This window comes from Ptychodera flava, chromosome 1, assembly GCF_041260155.1.
Source record: "Ptychodera flava strain L36383 chromosome 1, AS_Pfla_20210202, whole genome shotgun sequence".
In the NCBI taxonomy this organism is placed as follows: Eukaryota; Metazoa; Hemichordata; class Enteropneusta; family Ptychoderidae; genus Ptychodera; species Ptychodera flava.
In genome coordinates this window covers 38,105,070-38,117,410 of record NC_091928.1, presented here as the reverse complement: position 1 = coordinate 38,117,410, position 12,341 = coordinate 38,105,070, and the positions used below count along the sequence as shown (strand labels likewise).

General features: G+C 40.9%; 2 protein-coding genes across 7 annotated transcripts in view; one reads left to right on the top strand and one right to left on the bottom strand.

The window, feature by feature from the left end:
• LOC139136625 (patched domain-containing protein 3-like) overlaps window positions 1-4,761 on the bottom strand; it is a 9,012-nt gene extending 4,251 nt beyond the window's left edge. The window contains exon 1 of the mRNA XM_070704402.1: window positions 3,475-4,761. Coding sequence (XP_070560503.1) covers window positions 3,475-3,493 — 19 coding nt within the window. The 5' untranslated portion in view covers window positions 3,494-4,761. The remainder of the gene's footprint in view (window positions 1-3,474) is intronic.
• The window catches only part of LOC139136647 (leukotriene-B4 omega-hydroxylase 3-like), a 14,187-nt gene continuing 5,795 nt past the window's right edge, over window positions 3,950-12,341 (top strand). For 2 of the 6 annotated variants that reach the window (XR_011553216.1, XM_070704421.1), the window contains exons 1-5: window positions 8,343-8,712; window positions 9,630-9,774; window positions 10,515-10,687; window positions 11,101-11,237; window positions 11,779-12,040. Coding sequence is in view for 5 of the 6 variants with exons in the window: in XM_070704421.1 (XP_070560522.1) it covers window positions 8,365-8,712; window positions 9,630-9,774; window positions 10,515-10,687; window positions 11,101-11,237; window positions 11,779-12,040 (1,065 nt within the window). In the remaining variant the exon portion in view is untranslated. Of the gene's footprint in view, window positions 4,830-5,226; window positions 5,360-6,837; window positions 6,956-8,342; window positions 8,713-9,629; window positions 9,775-10,514; window positions 10,688-11,100; window positions 11,238-11,778; window positions 12,041-12,341 lie in introns of those variants that run through there. The other 4 variants (XM_070704454.1, XM_070704447.1, XM_070704434.1 and 1 more) reach the window with 4 other exon arrangements.

Sequence of the window (12,341 nt, the reverse complement as noted above, 5' to 3'; positions counted from 1 at the left end):
GCCCCTCTCTATCTCGATAAGTTCAAAAAAGTATTTTCGCGTCAAGAAACAATTGATAAATGGAAACAGCTTGCTGAGAGAGAGAGAGAGAGAGAGAGAGAGAGAGAGAGAGACATACAGAGACACAGAGAGAGAGAGACACAGAGACACACAGAGAGTTATGTACATAGTGACCAATTAGCATGTATGTATAAGAACATGGTTAATAGAGTTACTTATTATGAAAAATGACACCTGTAATGTAGATGTTGGAAAGCGACAAACAGACAGACAGTGCTTGATAGTGGTAAATTCTGAATCGAATGGACTATAAGCACTTATTTACCAAAAGGTTGGTGACATTGTACCAAAAACGAGTAATTAGGATTGTGTCAGTTTTGGAGAGTGTGTACCATGGAGTCGTGATAATAGACACACATCAACACTGCATCTGGCAGTTACACGACAATGCTGTGACCTATAGAAGTGCATTTGGTGAAAATGTGGCTTTGAGGATTATATTTGATCTTGTACTTTCTTTAACACTTTCGAATACTCGGATAAAGGTAGTCGGCTCAGAACAGATATCAGATACATTGAATGGGATAATGTGAATAGTACAAGTTCTCTGTGAGTGACTCTATAGGTACCCTTGAGTTAAATTTCTCTTTCAGTCTTTATTTCTGTGTGCCTCTATCCTTCGCCATTTAAATGCCAAATGAAATATAACTCTTGCGGATGTTCTGGGTACATATCCGTGTTAAGAAAGCTCCATTAGCTTATGTTTACATAATACCAGCATTACCACTGTTCATCTGTATTCAATCTGGTTTCATTGGTTTTGCAATACCATAGGCGTACCAAGGTATTAGTGTCTTGACATGTTTGCATTGAACGTGTTATCAAATTACCATTGCAGATAAATGATATGTGCACTGGTGTTGGGAATACTTGCACATTTTCAAATACTTATATGATCTAGGATTTGATCCCCGAAACGCCTAATGTCTATTTAAGAGATTCATCGATGATAGTGCTATTAATTTACTAGATACGGTTTTAAAATATATCAAAAATATTCAGCGATTTTAAAAGATTGGCGTTTTTGAAAAAGAGATAAGGAGAGATACGATTCTTTCGTGTAAGGGTATTGTTTTGTATAATAACATGTACCACTTCAGTTGTTTAATAATTTAGTTTCACTTTTGATTGTTTCAGTAGGCTAGAAGCGAATTTCCGACAGGAGCTTGCAATCAACTTTGAATCATTCACAGAGAGAGTTTGAAAATGAAATGCGTAGAAATTCACCATGACAGCACATAGATGGCCATAGGTGGCCTGATGTGATAAACTAAATAACGTTCCGTTTGTATGGAGTCAATGCCCAGCCAGCTTATCCAAATTGACCTGTTCCTTTTGGATTCACAAAACGATCCGCATGGAAGACAGAATTCACACAAAAGCTGTACTGAACATATTTTGACATTTTACCATGTTTGTCTCTCAAACTGAGTCATTTTACACGACACATCCTGAGACAATATTGATCATGCACATGGCAGATGAATTGTCAGGCAACCACACATGATTTGTGTCTCGGGTTTGCTCTGCACACGTAATTTCGATTCTCCTCTGAAGGCAAACTTATGAGAGCAAACAATTACGAAAGAATAATGTGTTTGGTTTCATAACGCCATAGAACTGAATCTAATATTATCTTAGTGTTACGCCACTTTCCATGTTGTATTGCGACAACTGTCACTGATCTCTGCCTCACAGACAGCACATGATGAAACAAGACCCATGTCTGTGAGACACATCATGCGCCTCAAAAGTGAAAGACTTAAACTTTTGCTCAAACTTTCCTTACGGAATCTTTCAACCATTTCCTTTCAAAACCAAGAATAAAAATCGGGGGTCACTCACTCACTTGCAAATGTTTGTACTGGAGAAACAACCCAAGATTTATGGATATTTGAAATTCAAAATGGCCACCATCCCCTGTGTTTACTCTATGGAGAAAAATAAAATTTTCGATTTTCGAAAAACTAAGCCTTTGACAAAGTTTCTTACACCAAGAGCTTTAAAATGAACCCCCACAAGTGGTAGATCAGAAAAGAATTGTAAAAGTTTGAGAGTCCGAATATCTGTCCCCGAGGCACATCATAGGCATTAGCCGGTCGACAAAAGCCTGCAAGTAACGACCTTCTTGACTTCTCCTTTGTAGCTATGCAACGTTCTGCCAACAAGACCCCCCCTGTCCTCGGCACTGGGTTATTTGAGAATCAACAATACGGCACTCGCTGCAAGGGGGATTATGCTGATAATACATGTAAATACTATTCAACCAGTTATGATAGCGAAAAGGCACGACGGGCTGCCGATATATAGTTCACGATGGTCCGTAAAATGTGAACCTCATAACTACTGACACACAGGTGTACGTTTCATTTAGCTTTCAAGCTGTGTACGAGCTATTCTATATGAGCCTTTCTCTGCATCGTGTAATTTGACACTTTTGCATGCAGTCATTCCTGCCTAGCCTATCCGATTTTTTCTTAATAATCCCGGAAAAAGAAATCTCAACGCGGCAGTAAGTACAAATTCCTCGAGCTCTTACATTTTTGGGGGTATGGGGAAGCAGTAAAATAGATGAATTACAGGAGTTATAACACTATAGTAAGTATTGCGTACACTTTTACTCCCCTTCGTCACAATGGTGAAACCTATACAAGGGTCAGACAGCCTACAAACATTGGAGCCAGTACTCAAGTTGTCCATTGGCTGTGCAATTACCGCACCTTTTTTTGTTCATGCTCGGTCACGCTTTGAAAAACATCGTATGCAACTCAGACAGCCAAACGACCATCGTTTCCTATTTGCAGACACTCGCAAGAAGTAATTTTGGTTAGAGGAAAACGCCAGCATGAATAGGAGAAATATAGAAACGTTTTCTTGGTCAGTCAGCGCAAAATGCTGCACGTAGCGTGTTGTATGGCGTTTTGTTGTTGATCTACTTTCACAATAGGTGATGATAGAACAGGAAATTCGCGCAATTAAATAACCCCATCTCTGAGATAAGGTCTTAGTTCATAGCCCTTTCCCCGTTTGCGTCGTCAACGCATTTCCAGATTTGTTCAGTCAGATTACCGACATGCGGATGTTTGACTTTCATATACTTTATGCTTTTCGTTTGTACGTATGTATTATGACCACCGGGGTCACAGCAACAGGTCAATGCTATGTCATATACTCGTTGTCCTACACCGAGCAGATGAGGTCAAAGGGTTAGTTAGGTATTTAAATTGACCATAGCTGTTTTCACCGTCGTCCTTGTGTGACTGCTGCAAGGCGTAGAAGTATTAAAGAGTTACAGACAAGGTGGCTGTTCTTTGTGAGGTCAATCAATATAAATACCCTACACTCGTCTTAAAATAGTGCTTTCAGATCGCATTATTGATTTCTGCGTGACGGCGTCGCATCGCGTTCACTTACCTAATATGAGGAAAGGCATGGAGGCAACGACATTGATAAACGGTAAGCCGATGTAGCTGCCGACACCCAGGGCTGAGATGACCGCCAAACCAGCCGACAGAACGCCGAGCTGACCCAGCCAGGGTTTACTGAGTACCCAGTCGCCATGATGCAACACAGAATCGAAAATGTTATCAGGACAGTGAACGTTATCGAGAATAAAGGTATTACACTGAGACTGCTGTCTGCAAGTTCAAGTTCTCGTGTCTGCGATGTAAAATACGCAATGTTTACTTTTTCCGATTCGTATTCAGCTATTCTGTCCATGAATTCCAACTCCCAAGCTTTGCTCCGTCTCTCGTCGTCATCAGAATCGTACTTCAATAAATAACTCAACTGCATGGCTTTCGCTGACTTCACAGTTTCTGCGTCGTCGTAGAAGTCGACGCCGCCGAGATCAGTTCCGATAAAAACCAGTGAGGTGGAATCACCAGGGTCTGTCGCGGTTGGGTAAGTAATGTTCACAGTATCAGCCGTTGTGGCATCATGGTTGTACAGCTGCAGGACTCCGCTCGTGTCACAGTTTCCCTTCCATCCCCCGCAGAGGTCTTCAAATTGATATCTCTCGCCGTCATCTGTAATGTTCAACTTTCGAACATAATCGTCGATTTCTAAGATCTCACTCAAGATCTCTTCTCTAAGGACATCGCCACCGTCTTTTGACGTCAATATCAAACGACCGAATAGACCGAATCTGTGTTGTCGGAGAGGTAGAAACTCATCGTCATCGTCTATCGGGAACAGTTCCTCGGCCCTGTCCCGGTTCTTCATCGCCAAGCTGTTCTCCGGCGTGAAAAGATACTCGATATCCGTGTTTTGATGGAAGAACACCATACCAGCGGCCAGACCGCCGGCTACTAGCAGCGGTATAAACAGGAACGGCAACGGGTGCCGCCCGATGAATTTACCGTAGCGATAGTATGCGGAACTTAATCTCTTCTCGACGCAATCGAACTGGCAGTTGCAGGCCATTTTGTAGTCGGTCTCACTCCGAACGGCAGACGGTAGCTGACATTTAAAGCGCGGCCATTTGACGTTCGACCTCTGGCAAACTGTTTTCACCTGTTCAAGTTAAAATGACAACTTGAAGCTTACGTTATCGCACAGGTAACCTAAAGTCGACTGAAACCCGACGCCCTGCACACCTAGACGTTATACGACAACAACAACCCGGATGTAATGCGGATAGAGAACGACTACCGAAGCACTTTCAATAGCTGTGACCTTTGTTGCACTAACTGAACGACTGCGTAATTACTAATTCATGAGGAGTTTAGTTCCTGCTATACGGCATGGTTACTAGATGACATCATGTGGTAAAATTGACATTTTTATGTCAATGATTAAACATTTTTTCCTTACTTTATTGTAGTTAGCAGTAAAAAGAATTCCTGTTAGCAATGTACGGCTGTTTGAACTACATGTATTTTCCAAGGTACGAGGGTGGTTTGCGGTCCACTAAGAATATTAATGATACCCGTATAATCACTCTGCAGTTTACTGCGCCTACATAACAGGCCTGATGTCGTCGGGTCGGTCACACAAAACAGTCGGCAAACTTGCTGAGATCATCCTTAAAAAAGTTAACTCAGAGGACTGACAGTCACGTGTTAGTTTTGGATAAAACCAAGCAGCTAGTAGGACACCGTGAGGCAATTCTTAGTCCCCAGTGCCGTGAATTTAGAAAGCACTGTTTATCAGCATTGTATATCAATTGTTCAGTGAGAATGAAACTCAGTTCAATAACTCCATAGTGCATAATTGGGTCTTTGTTTCTTTGAAGGAGATCAACCTTGTGACATCCGTGCGGGTACTTGTAAAATCTTTGGCACCTGAGTCTGTGAGGGTAGGTTTACTATTTATTACTCTATCACTCCGCAGGGGGTTTCTCCTTCACTGAGATACCGAGTATTTGACCTGTAACCCTCGTACCCCAGCATATTCACAGCGTTGTTTATTTGTGCTATCAAAAACTATGCACGATTGAGCGACAAGGTCCCATAAAAAGACTGTGACAACAGACGGTCCTTGAAAATCAACAGGTGTCTGTGGACTAATGTAGACTGTATAGCGACACAGCATGCTATGGTTATTGGCTAGCCTTGACCGCTGATACCGCCTGGTCAGTCATGAGGCAGGCCATACTAGCGTGACACGGTAGTGTAGACATACATGTAAATATTTACGATTACGGGTATCGAACGTCACTCTTGTTTATATTTGTCTATAGCTATAGATTACGCTCTTTAAATTGTCCTTGCCGTCGAGAGCTTGTTAAACAGTGTTCTTTAGATCAATCTGATAAAGTCACGCCTTAACACACATAATTCATTGTCTGCTCTCTGGGCTGGAATTTATTCTACAGCATTCTACAGCGAAAGACTGTCACTTGTCGGCTTGAGGTATTTAGGGGCCGTGGATAATTAAAACACGCGCACGGCAAACGTAACTTCCGCGTTTGGGGGTAGGGACCGGGTTTGGCTGTATTTCGATTACCGTGCGCAAAATCGCACTACATCATGTTTTCATATCAACATCTCGTTACACGTTTTACTGATCGCAATATATCGCGCTATACTGTTTAGCGTGTACCAGTGATGGATTCAGTCGAGTATTTCTGTCTGACGGTTCTCCACTAAGGTGACTCGATGCTTTATGTTGTGGGTTTGAACCCGATATAGGTATGATACAGAATGAGGCTGGGTTGGATTTTCGCACTTCCAAACTTTCGTTTAGAAGGGGGTGGGGTGGAGGTTTGAGGCCAAACGCACTTAGTTTCGTCTACCTTGCGCATGCTTTAATTATCCACGGCCCCTTATGTTTCAAGGTGTCATGTCAATTACCTGGCTTTCTCAAAGTTTGCCCTCCCCATTAACATTCTCAACTTTAACCCGTTCTTATAGCTAGGTTCACTTTCGTTATCAGACCAGTTTGGTTAAAAAAAGCAAAACTAGTGTAGCGAAGCATGTCAAATATAAGATAAACAAAAAGATTTGACAATTCAATGGAGGGATATCACCTTCAGACAAGTAAAGCGCGGGGTTCACCCGAGCTAAGAAATACATAACCATTGGTCATTGCTGCTGACATGGAAGCACATGTCAGGTCGGTGTGAGTCACAGTGATAATGGATATCAAGTTGTTGTTATGTTCATTTTGAACACATTGCTGTGATAAAAGCTAAGATAACTGTCTCCTGTCAGGACGATGCAATGTAAGTTGTGGCTTAGACAAGAGAACGGAAGTAAAACTGGATTTTTAATTGCGTAAATTTAAACAGTTACAAATGAAAACCATTTCTTGTTCCTGAAACAATTTTTATAGGTTTATGAGTGGCAGTAAGTACGTAACTCCTACATGTTTGCCGTTGTGTAGATTTAACAACAGACACATATACAATCATCAGACCACCTGGCACCTGTGACCTTCAAATATAAGTAAGGTAAGATGCGCCTCGGGGACAGATATTATAGAACGAGCCTCGGGCCCGCCGGGGGGGCACATTTCTTTTCTGGTCTACCACTTGTAAGGGCTCATTTTAAAGCTCTTGGTAAGAAAAAGTTTTCACCGTCCTAGTTTTTCGTGTTTTACTCCATAGAGTTAACACAGGGATTGCAGCCATAAAATATTGGTAAATCTTGGGCAATTTCTTTCTCTAGTACCAAAATTTGCGCAATTTCTTTCTCTAGTACCAAAATTTGCGAGGTGGCCCCCGATTGTTATTCTTGGTTTTGAAAGAGTATGGTTGAAACATTCCTTGAGGAAATAAAGTTTGAGCAAAAGTTTAAGTCTTTCACTTTCGAGGCCCATACTACGTATAAGTTCCGACTCGGAGCCCCTCAGTTTGCAGAGTGTGGTGAAACCGTTTTTTACAGTCTTGTGTTGCAGTCGTTAACAATCGGTGTGCATCTAATACATGATTTCCTTATAAACCGATTGATTTTATATTATTATATACATATTGCTTGGTATTAAAGGTCACAGATTTTCCTCCGCGAACTACCAACGTAAAGTTGGCGTCATCCTCATACTCATCCTCAGCCTCAGGGGTCACGCGAAAATGAGGATGAGGATGACGCTACAGCGTCAGCTTCACCGGCGTCAGATCCGATTATTCCCGAATGCGTCTGATGGAATGATAAGTGTAAAAACGACTTTAAAAATGTGCTCCAAGTTTTATATCACTGTAAATATTAATCAAAACACAGTGTGGTATGTATTTCATAATATTTAGTAACCTCTCCTCTTAATATCCGTTTCTCACGATGTAGTTATAACGCAACATTCTTAGCCCTTAATTTCCTTAAAGTTCAAAGGTTGTATGTTTAATACTTTGACTTTTCAGGCCTCAAGTCATAGTTATACCAGTTAATTGTTTTATATGTCCTCTTAATAATTAGGGCTTTCATATCGCCTCTCATGGTGGCGATTTTTACACATTTCGGGCCACGTATACTTTTTTGCACCAATTTTTGGAAAATTTTAACGCAAGAGTTGAGAGGATACCAACCAACACACCCACGGATCCATGGACTGAAAATTACGAACATTTCCAAAAACTAGTCTGTATGAGATATTCTAACGATAAAATGTTACCTGCGAACCAGTTTTACGATGCAAAAGAAAGTTGAGAAAGAATGGAGTGGTTATTTTCTTAAGTTTTGGGCGAATTTTATCATTTATCCATCATCAGGTAGCGCAACTTCGGCAATCTTCGGATACGACGCTGAAGCTGACGCTGAGTAGCGTCATTTTCAGCGTCAGCTAGGAAGGTCACCTGAGGCTGATGATGAGGATGAGGATGACGCCAACTTTACGTTGGTCACGAACTGTATTTCCGTCTGTGTCTCGATGCATTCGTGTCATGCGCGGCCAAAGTTCAAAGGTCACTGGATTCTACGTTCACGGTACCAAGGAAGTGTTGGCACTTTGGAACCGGCACAGTCCCTCCACCGTGGAACCGGCTACAAAATGAAAGAAATTGTCAGTTCTGTGTACCAACAACTGTCAGTTTCAGCGTTGACAGTGGTAAGAGTTGTGTTCAATTATCGCATTTTACTATTTGCAGCGGTGCTGACGGTTGTCCTCCGAATCCTGTACGCTGTCTACCGACTGTTCCAGACAAAATGGCGCGGTGAAAGAGAGCTGTCACAATTTCCCTGTCAGGACAGACATTGGCTGTACGGACATCTACACATTGTAAGTAAACTCAGTTTTAGAACTGCATGTAAGAGCTTTCACAAATGTTACAAGTGAATGTCCTCGTGTTATTGACTGGGTGGTAGGTTTTCAAACTGTGTAATGCGAGTCGCCTTCTGACTCAAGGGTCAACATATGACTGACTATGCTGAAGCTACTGCACGTAGACAGAAAACTTTGGTTGTACTTTGCACCTTTTTAACATTCTAAGTTAAAAAACACTGACATGGCATTCGGAGCCGAGGGATATGTAGCATATAGGGCTATAACAAAATACTCCTTGACATTTCTTTCACGAGAAAGCGTACAAGGTACGTCACACGATTTGGAAATGAAATACATTACGTAATACCATATAACTGTGTACAAGTTTCAACCACCATGCATTCATGGATTCTATAGCTGACAGCGTACTGTCACGTGACTAATCTCATTGAGACACTATCATCACAGTCACCTGTGGTATATTCCGCTCTTTGTCTATATAAGCTTATATGCGCCCCATAGACGTGTGTACATACGCCTGAGAAGAAGATCTCCTTCTCAGGCATACACACACACACATATATTATATCTATCTATCATATATAAATTATATATATATATATATATATATATATATATAAATATATATATATATATATATATCAGATATATATATCAGAATATATATATATATATATATATATATATATATATATATATGTGTGTGTGTGTGTGTGTCTGTGTCTGTGTCTGTGTGTGTGTGTGTGTCTGTGTCTGTGTGTGTATGTATATCGTGTGACATACCTTGTAAGCTTAATCGCGGGAAACTCCAGACCTATAGATAAAATTGAGAAGCCCTATTTAGTTCCCGTCAGAAACTAACGATGTATTGTTGGACGACCAATTACATAACGTTCGTGTTTTGTCCACAGTTTAGAAATGACGAAGCATCGATTTGCAGATTGATTGAACGGTCGACAGAGTTTTCCCCCGCTACGGTCAGTTGGATTGGTCCTTTCATTCCTTGCGTTATTGTCAATCACCCGCTCACAATGAAAGCGCTTTTGGCTACCACAGGTAAGTCTCTATAAGGTCAAGTTATGGTTGTTGGGTCGGCACAAGGTCATGTCTCATGGTCTGTTTCGAAACCCCAACAATCTGACTCTCATCTACAGCTCCCTTCCTTTCACTTTCTTTCTCTGATGCTTTCTATGCTTTTGTCGGAGTTTAACTTTCCAATGATTAATCTACTGCATTTAAGAAATATAATTCTTTCATAGAGAGTCTGCCCAATTTTTGCACGAAAAAAAATGGCAAAACCAATACGGCTACAAGACGTTAGATGGGTACTATTCCGAGTCATTGCCTACAGTTCATTCACGGTGAATTAATGTCCACTTCTGTAGTCCCTAGTGAATTAAGGTAGTATGCGCCTCGAAAATGAAATAAACTTTTGCTCAAATTTTCCTCAAGTAATCTTTCAATCATTCACCTTCAAAATCAAGGATAGAAATAGGGCGTCAACGTGCAAATTATGGTACTAGAGAGACATATTAGGGAGACCAATATGGCCGCCATCACTGAGTTAACTCTTTGGAGGAAAAAACTTTTCGATTTTCGAAAAACTAAGATGGTGAAAACTTTTCTTTCGTAAAGAGCTTTAAAATGAACCCCCACAAGTGGTAGATCAGAGGAGAATTGCTAAAATTTAAAAGCCCGAATTTCTGCCCCCCCCTGGCCCGAGGCGCGTTCTACCTTAATGCCCATTTCTTTTTAGTCCCTAATGAATTGCCCATTTCTTTTCATAAATTTTGCAGAGCCGAAAGATGACCTCATTTATGGCATGTTGAAACCATGGCTGGGTGATGGTCTCCTGATAAGTTCTGGTCAGAAATGGTTTCGCAACCGACGCCTTTTAACGCCTGGCTTTCATTTTGACATCCTAAAACCGTACGTCAAGGTTTACAATGAGTGCGTCCAGACGATGTTGGTAAGTTTTCTGTTGGTTTGTCCGGCATTATATAACATTCTTACAGTGTTTCCGATCCTCATTAAGTGCTCCTAAAGACTTTTCCGTTCAGTTTTGTCAATTTTATATATGCTTTTAAAGTTGTAAGCTTCCATTTTTCACATTCAAAAGTTGGAGTCATTACTCTCAATAAAGTGAAGCCGAGCATCAAAGTCTGTGAGCCAAACAGGAATTGCCTGTTTCGTTTGCTTTTCCAGATTTTATGTGGCATTGACAACACTGACGCATAAGAATGCAGCATAATATTTACTTGATAATTCCGACTCCAGCGAGCTAATGCTAAAGCTATTCGTTTCATTTTACGTTGGTTTGTTTACTTCGACCTTCCTGAGTTACGTTATGGAATTGCATTATTATATCAATCGCATTTTCAGGCAAAATGGTCAGGATTTTGTCATGACAAGCAAAACAACGGCTGTGATATCGAGATTTTTGAACAAATCAGTTTGATGACACTGGACAGCTTACTGAAATGCATCTTCAGCCAAGAAAGCAACTGTCAACTTGACAAGTGAGTCAACAGATCGTGTTCAGACCGTTCCTTATAGTCATCAAAGTATCTTTTTTTTCGAAATTGATAATAGTGCACTTATGCTAGCCGACCGTGTCAGGGATTACCTGTAATGACGTAGTCATCGACTCTCTCAAAGTTGCTTACCTGAAAGTTGCAGCGATTGGTTCCTTAAATAAACCACGGGCGGCCCAGAAACTATTAATAAGCTTATTAATATTGTCTGGGCCGCCTGTGAATAAACTTGGGCTTGTTACACTTAGTGTCTACATTTTTTAAATGTTGAATCTTAGCTCTATTCTCGTCACTCTCACTAAAATTTTTAGAAGTCAAGCCGGAGGAAAGTTCTATTGAGATAGTGGAAGGTTCGCTGTAACTGAATTTTTAACTATTATAGTGTTACTGTATCTGACACAGTATTTCAGCACCTTGTCGTGAAACCAGCCACTGCTGTCGTTTATGAATCACAGCCCTTTCCCGTTGTATAGTGTTGCAACGTAGCTTTACTCACAAGAAATACCCCTCTATATCTCTTTCACAGGAATAAGAATCCTTACATCCGGGGTGTTTATGACTTATCGTATCTCATCCCAGCGCGCACCAGATTCGTGCCATACCACAATGACGTCATCTTTCACATGTCAAGGATGGGGTACAAGTTCCGCCGAGCTTTGAGAAATGTTCATGAATACTCTAAACGCGTGATCCGAGAAAGAAGAAACGTTCTGGAATACGAGGATGAAAAAGTGGCGCTGCAAAAACGCAAATATATCGATTTCCTTGATATCCTGCTCAGGGCAAAGGTCAGTATTTAACAATGCTGCCGGCCTCTCCCTTTCCATAAACGTCCCTTCGCCCGTTTGCTAATGCTGGCGGCAAATCTTCTTGATTGGCTATCGTTCGTGTCACTCTGTGCCTCCCTTTCATATTATTTCTACACCACCTAAGATGAAGTCATATCTCAACTGAATAGAGACCAAGATAATTTATCCATTCATCCGAATGAAATAGGTCACTATCTATATTACAACTATAAGCCAAATTATTACACAAATTACTCACATTATTGTAGTAAGTTCTAGGGCTTATTTGTTGACATGTTAC